The sequence below is a fragment of the Rhinopithecus bieti genome, unplaced genomic scaffold (genome assembly GCF_001698545.2).
Source record: "Rhinopithecus bieti isolate Rb0 unplaced genomic scaffold, ASM169854v2 scaffold_26676, whole genome shotgun sequence".
Taxonomy (NCBI): Eukaryota; Metazoa; Chordata; class Mammalia; order Primates; family Cercopithecidae; genus Rhinopithecus; species Rhinopithecus bieti.
This window is the reverse complement of record NW_016812009.1, coordinates 1094378-1101891: the sequence shown is the minus strand read 5'-3', so window position 1 is coordinate 1101891 and position 7514 is coordinate 1094378. Positions and strand designations below refer to the sequence as shown.

At 40.0% G+C, this 7514-nt stretch overlaps 1 protein-coding gene across 1 annotated transcript in view; it reads left to right on the top strand.

The window, feature by feature from the left end:
- Window positions 1–7194, top strand: part of MFSD8 (major facilitator superfamily domain containing 8) — a 54197-nt gene extending 47003 nt beyond the window's left edge. The window contains 4 exon segments of the mRNA XM_017895481.1: window positions 3184–3290; window positions 3387–3450; window positions 3452–3646; window positions 6772–7194. Of these exon segments, the coding sequence (XP_017750970.1) occupies window positions 3184–3290; window positions 3387–3450; window positions 3452–3646; window positions 6772–6978 (573 nt within the window). The 3' untranslated portion in view covers window positions 6979–7194.
- The last annotated feature ends 320 nt before the right edge of the window (window positions 7195–7514 follow it).

Genomic DNA, 7514 nt, shown 5'->3' with positions numbered 1-7514 from the left:
CATATGAAATTTAAAGTAGTTTTTTTCTAATTCTGTGAAGAAAGTCAATGGTAGCTTGATGGGGATAGCATTGAATCTATACATTACTTTGGACAGTGTGGCCATTTTCACAATATTGATTCTTCCTATCCATGAGCATGGAATGTTTTTCCATTTGTTTGTGTCCTCTCTTATGTCCTTGAGCAGTGGTTTGTAGTTCTCCTTGAAGAGGTTCTTCATATCCCTTGTAAGTTGGATTTCTAGGTATTTTATTCTCTTTGTAGCAATTGTGAATGGCAGTTCACTCTTGATTTGACTCTCTGTTTGTCTGTTATTGGTGTATAGGAATGCTTGTGATTTTTGCACATTGATTTTGTATCCTGAGACTTTGCTGAAGTTGCTTGTCAGCTTAACGAGATTTTGGGCACCACTTATCCCACAGAAATACAAACTACCATCAGAGAATACCAAAGTATTCTCCAATACTATAAACACCTCTACGCAAATAAACTAGAAAATCTAGAAGACATGGATAAATTCCTGGACACATACATCCTCCCAAGACTAAACCAGGAAGAAGTCGAATCCCTGAAATCAACCAATAACAAGTTTTGATATTGAGGCAGTAATTAATAGCTTACCAACCAAAAAAAGCCCAGGACCAGATGAATTCACAGCCAAATTCTACCAGAGGAACAAAGAGGAGCTGGTACGATTCCTTCTGAAACTACACCAAACAATAGAAAAAGAGGGCCTCCTCCCTAACTCATTTTATGAAGCCAGCATCATCCTGATACCAAAACCTAGCAGAGATACAACAAAAAAAGAAAATTTAAGGCCAATATCCCTGATGAACATCGATGTGAAAATCCTCGATAAAATACTGGCAAACCGAGGCCAGGCATGGGGTGGCTCACGCCTGTAATCCCAGCACTTTGGGAGACTGAGATGGGTGGATCACAAGGTCAGGAGATCGAGACCATCTTTGCTAACACAGTGAAACCCCATCTCTACTAAAAATACAAAAAAATTAGCCAGGCGTGGTGGTGGGCACCTGTAGTCCCAGCTACTCGGGAGGCTGAAGCAGGAGAATGGCGTGAACCCAGGAGGCGGAGCTTGCAGTGAGCCAAGATCACGCCACTGCCCGCCAGCCTGGGACTCCGTCTCAAAAATAATAATAATAATAATCAAATAAAAATAAATAAATAAAAGTAAAAAAATAAAATACTGGCAAACCAAATCCAGCAGCACATCAAAAAGCTTATCCACCACAATCAAATCTGCTTCATCCCTGGGATGCAAGGCTGGTTCAACATACACAAATCAGTAAATGTAATCCACCTCATAAACAGAACCAATGACAAAAACCACGATTATCTCAATAGATGGAGAAAAGGCCTTTGATAAAATTCAATACCCTTCATGCTAAAAAACAATAAACTGATGTTGATGGAACGTATCTCAAAATAATAAGAGCTATTTATGACAAACCCACAGCCAGTATCATATTGGATAAAGTAAAACTGGAAGCATTCCCTTTGAAAACCAGCACAAGACAAGGATGCCCTCTCTCACCTCTCCTATTCAACATAGTATTGGAAGTTCTGACCAGGGCAATCAGGCAAGTGAAAGAAATAAAGGATATTCAATTAGGAAATTAGGAAATGAAGTTAAATTGTCTCTGTTTGCAGATGACGTGATTGCTGTATTTCTTCTTCTTCTTCTTTTTTTTTTTTGTTGAGACGGAGTCTCGCTCTGTCACCCTGGCTGGAGTGCAGTGGCCAGATCTCAGCTCACTGCAAGCTCTGCTTCCCAGGTTTATGCCATTCTCCTGCCTCAGCCTCCCAAGTAGCTGGGAGTACAGGCGCCCGCCACCTCACCCGGCTAGTTTTTTGTGTTTTTTTTAGTAAAGACGGGGTTTCACTGTGTTAGCCAGGATGGTCTCGATCTCCTGACCTCGTGATCCACCTGTCTCGGCCTCCCAAAGTGCTGGGATTACAGGCTTGAGCCACCGCGCCCGGCCGATTGCTGTATTTCTTAAAAACTAGTACTTGCATCTAGAAGCTTGATGAAATTTCGGTTCAATTTTTTGGCAAGAATACTTTATAGGTGAGGATATGTGCTTATATCAGAAGAAATATAATGTTTATCTCTTCTTGACATGTAAGTAGTCTTTGATTATTCCATAGGTCCATTAATTCATTAATGGATCATTGCAAAATTCTGGTATTTTAATTCTATCATTCCTTTATTTATTTGCTAGAATACTTGCCATAAAGAGAATCTTTCTCTCACCAACTATTTGGTTAACCTGAGCTACAGTTGTATAGGAAAAGCAGGATAAAGGCTTGATTATTTTATTAACTGGTTTTTAAAATAATGAGTTGTTTCCCTAACATCCTCAAAACTGACCAAAGAGTACTGTATTAATATACTATGGAATTCATAGATTTAACACTTTTTTTTTTTTTTTTTTTTTTTTAAAGAGAGCGGGTCTTGCTCTGTCATCCAAGTCCGCTGGGAGTGGCAGTGGTGCGCATCACAGCTCACTGGCAGCCTTGACCCTCCTGGGCTCAAGTAATCCTCCTGCCGTCCAACCCTCCCTGAGTAGCTAGAACTACAGGCAGGGCGCAGATACCACTCCCGGCTAATTTTTTTAAATTTTGTGTAGAGATGGGGTCTTGCATGTTGCCCAGGCTGGTTTTGAACTTCGCTAGCCAAGCAGTCCCCTCCCGCTTTGGGGCCCTCCCAAAGTGCTGGAGTAATAGGCGTGAGCCACTTATCAGAGCTGCAGAATGATAATACGTTTTGTGTATTATCGCTGTCGCATTGCCATTATTTATATCTGTTTTAGTACTTCACCGGTGTCACATTTTTGGCCAGCTTCTTCAACTGGCTGAGTCAAAAAAAGACTTATACGCGACCTACCGTCATCACTGATAACTTCTGTGCTTTTTGCTGTGAAAGATGCGAGCTCTTCTACTTTTTTGTGTCGCGCAGACCCTTAAGTCAGCCATTTTTCAGAGGAGTGCCTGGTTATTTTTAGTGGAAAAATTATATTTATAGCATATCTTTTTAATGGAATACTATCACTGAAAGTAGGCAAGATAGTTATTTTTTTACTTTTTAGTTTTAAAATTATGAAAGTTATGAAGCTATGTTATGTTCATTTTAAAGTTAGCAGAGTTTCTGTTCTTTACAGGAATTGGCGAGCGTGCTATTCTACTGGGAGGACTCATCATTGTATGGGTTGGCTTCTTATCTTGTTACGCCTGTTGGGGAAACCAATTTTCCCGAATACAGTGGGAAGGTATAGCCATACAATAATTAAGTATAATGTTAGCCTCTGTTATTATCTAGAAATCCAACAAGTAATGCACTGCAATGATTTTGTTTTTATACAGATTTCTGCACAATAATGTCATCCCCAATAACATTTGGAGGAAATTATTATATGGTCTTTGGAAGTCTCGCAATGGAAGATGGCAATGAAAGCACCGAAACTGGTTCTGGAATTGAACAAGCCCTGGTGGCCTCTAACACCCAGTGATCCATCTGGCCCCAATTCCTTAGCATCAGTTGTGGCTAATTGGAGGTAGGCTATCCCAGTCTGTAAGCCTTATGTCTCTATACTCTATATTCAAAGTTCTAGGGACCAAAACCTCAGGTAAATGCCAGGTAGCCTGACATTGCAATTATAGATAAATATACTTTTAAGGACACTCACAGATTTTTTGGCTGGCATTCTCAAGCGATTTTTACAGCAGACTGATTGAGGATTTTTATCATATTTAAAGGCATTTAAAATTTTTAAAAATCCGCACAACTTCTGTAAAGTGTTTGGCAAGATTTATATGTTGAAATTAGCAAAACAGTACCGCTAAGCTATAACTCCTTTGTTTTGAATTCGGAGGTTAGGGAGCTCAAAATCATCTTTCATAGGAAAAAATAATCTGAGGTGTAATGGCTTTTTTTTTTTTTTTGAGGTGTAAATTTCTAAAACTCCATCTCTTAAACTGGCCTCAGGAGTTAGGGCAACCCAAAACTGATAACCAGATTTGAACCTAGGCTTTAATTTCATCTAGCCCCAGGCAATTACTAAGAGATTAAAAGCAGCGATAGTCTTAAAAAGTTTTACAGCAGCTATGTTCTATTTTATAATTAAAATAAATTTTCCATGTTTTTTTCAGAAAATTAGAAACACTATGTAAGAAGGAAAGATGAAAATTTGCAATGAAGCGCTTGCTACTAACATTTTGGGCAAAATTACATTTCTACTTCAGTCTTTTATCTATGCTTATATGTGTACGTGCATTTACGCAACAAAAATATGGATTTTTAAAAATAGTATCCATGGATATCTGTTTTGTAATTCTGCTTAAAAAATAATAATGCATTGTGACTATGCTCGCCGTAGCCTTTTATTTTCCTCTTAGAGAATTATTTTTTAGGGCCGGGCGCGGTGGACTACAGCCTGTAATCCCAGCACTTTGGGAAAGGCGAGGCGGGCGGATCAGCGAAGTCAGGAGATCGAGACCATCCTGGCGAAGCACGGTGAAACCCCGTCTCTACTAAAAAAATACAAAAAATAGCGCGGGCGAGGGGCGGGCAGCCTGTAGTCCCAGCTACCGGGAGGCTAGGCAGGAGATGGCGTAAACCCGGAGGCCGGAGTTTGCAGTGAGCGGGATCTGGCCACTGGGGCACTCCCCAGCCTGGGTGACGAGTGAGACTCCTTCTCAAAAAAAAAAAAAAAAAAAAAAAGAATTATTTTTAATGTAAACATTATATTCCATTTTATGTATGTACCATCATCTGTTTGCAATCATTTTCCTATTATTATACATTTAGATTATTTCCAGGTTTTGCTTCTGACTCTTTTTTAAATTTTTTTGAGACAGTCTTTCTCTGTCGCCCAGGCTGGAGTGCAGTGGTGCGATCTCGGCCCACTACAACCTCTGCTTCCTGGGCTCAAACAATTCTTGTGCCTCAGCCTCCCGAGTAACTGGGACCACAGGTGTGCACTATCGGGCCTGGCTAATTTTTGTATGTTTGTACTGATGGGGTTTCACCATGTTGGCCAGGCTGGTCTCCAACTCCTGAGCTCAAGTGATCCTCCCGCCTTGGCCTCCCAAAGTGCTGGGTTTACAGGTATGAGCCACCGTGCCTGCTCACTTGTAACTCTTTTTAATAATAGTCATTTAAATGGCCACAAAATAAAAATATTATCTTCCTCTTTAAAAATTAAATAGCGTCCGGGCACCATGGCTCACGCCTGTAATCCCAGCACTTTGGGAGGCCAAGGTGGGCGGATCACGAGGTCAGGAGATTGAGACCATTCTGGCTAACATGATGAAACCCCATCTCTACTAAAAACAGGAAAAGTTAGCTGGGCGTGGTGGCGCCTGCCTGTAGTCCCAGCTACTTGAGAGGCTGAGACGGGAGAATGTGTAAACCCGGGAGGCGGAGCTTGCAGTGAGCCGAGACCGCGCCACTGCACTCCAGCCTGGGCAACAGAGTGAGACTCCGTCTCAATAAATAAATAAATAAATAAATAAATAAATAAATAAATAGCTTTACGTTTTCAGAGCAGAAATTAGTGTTTCTCTATTGAAATAAGGCAAAGAGGAGAAAAAATGAACACCCCTGTTTTCAAATTATAAGGAGTAGATACAACATTTCAGTAATAATTTCTGGGTTTGTTTTAATCTAATAGATTATATTTTAATTTTCAAAATTAAGAATAAAAGCTTGTTAATTACCAAAGCAATATATAATGGTTGTAACAAAATTCAAATAATTTAGAAATGTATTTAACAGAAAATGGAGGCTCCCCTTAGCTTCACCTCACCAAAGTCAACCACTGTTAACTCAATTTGTATGCTTTAAGACATTTTTCTGTCCATATCCAAACATCTCCACATTTGTACCTTTTTTTAGAAAAAGGGAAAAATGGACTATATCACATGGATATATACTTGCTTCTGCTTCTTGATAGGTTTTTTTTTTTACTTAATATGTTATAGCTTTCTTTCCATGTCAGCATATACAGATGTTTTCAGAAGATTTTACTCTCTCTATATAAGACTTTATTCTTGTAAATAGCTGCTTATTAGTACCATAAGACAGGGCAAGGAAAAATTTTATAAATATAAGTAGCTGCTTAGCATTCCAGTTATTAAGTATACCATAGTTTATTCACTTAATCTACCAGTGACATTTAGGTTGTTTCCAATTTGAAGCTATTAAAAGCAATGCTGCCCTGAACATTCTTGGGCAGTTTATGTGGATTATAGTTTTGGATACAGAAGTTGTAGGAGTGGCATTGTGGTAGAGTGTAAAGTGGCACAGTGGAGTCAGCCAAATATGGCTTCAAACTTCTTGAACAAGTTACTTAAACTTTCTGAGTTTCAGTTTCTACCTTTGTTAAACGGGATAACACCTGTCATTGAAACTTGTGAACATTACAAATGATGTATGTAATGCACCTACCTCAGTGACTGGCATGTAGCCGGTACAAAATAAGTGTTAGCTTTAAAAGGTATTTCAATCAATTTTATTATTCCCAGGGCTTCGGCAGACATTAAGTTTTCCCTTTACACTCCTTTTATTTTTCTTAATCTGACTTGATATCAAATGCTATATTTATAGGAGGCATTTTATGTTTAATTTAAAAGTAAAAGATGGAGAAAGCGATTCTTGTAAGTTTGCTGTAGTTTGGTAATACCATTTCTTTGCTTTTAAATAACTAAACCCTAATATCAATCTGCTTGTCCCCCATTTCACCCCCAACAGGGTGTATACATGGGCTGGTTAACAGCATCTGGAAGTGGAGCCCGGATTCTTGGGCCTGTGTTCATCAGCCAAGTGTATGCTCACTGGGGACCACGATGGGCATTCAGCCTGGTGTGTGGAATAGTGGTGCTCACCATCACACTTCTGAGAGTGGTTTACAGAAGACTCATTGCTCTTTCTGTAAGGTATGGGAGGATTCAGGAATAAACTAGCTAAGACTATGATGGAAACTACTTGCTTTGTGGCACTTCCTGGCTAAAGCTCTTCTAGACAATTGTGATGAGCCAGTCTCCAAGAATCAGACTACAGATATTGCAGATTTTGAAGAACAAGAACATATATTGAATAACAGAGATAATTCTACATGTGATTGTGAATAGTAGGTTATCTAAAAACATACTAGATCACAATTTCCTTATCTCAGAAATGAAATATTTTTTTTTTTTTTTTTTTTTTTTTTTTTGAGGCGGAGTCTCGCTCTGTCGCCCGGACTGGAGTGCAGTGGCCAGATCTCAGCTCACTGCAATCTCCGCCTCCCGGGTTTACGCCATTCTCCTGCCTTAGCCTCCCGAGTAGCTGGGACTACAGGCGCCCGCCACCTCGTCCAGCTAGTTTTGTATTTTAGTAGAGACGGGGTTTCACCGTGTTAGCCAGGATGGTCTCGATCTCCTGACCTCGTGATCCGCCCGTCTCGGCCTCCCAAAGTGCTGGGATTACAGGCTTGAGCCACCGCGCCCGGCCAA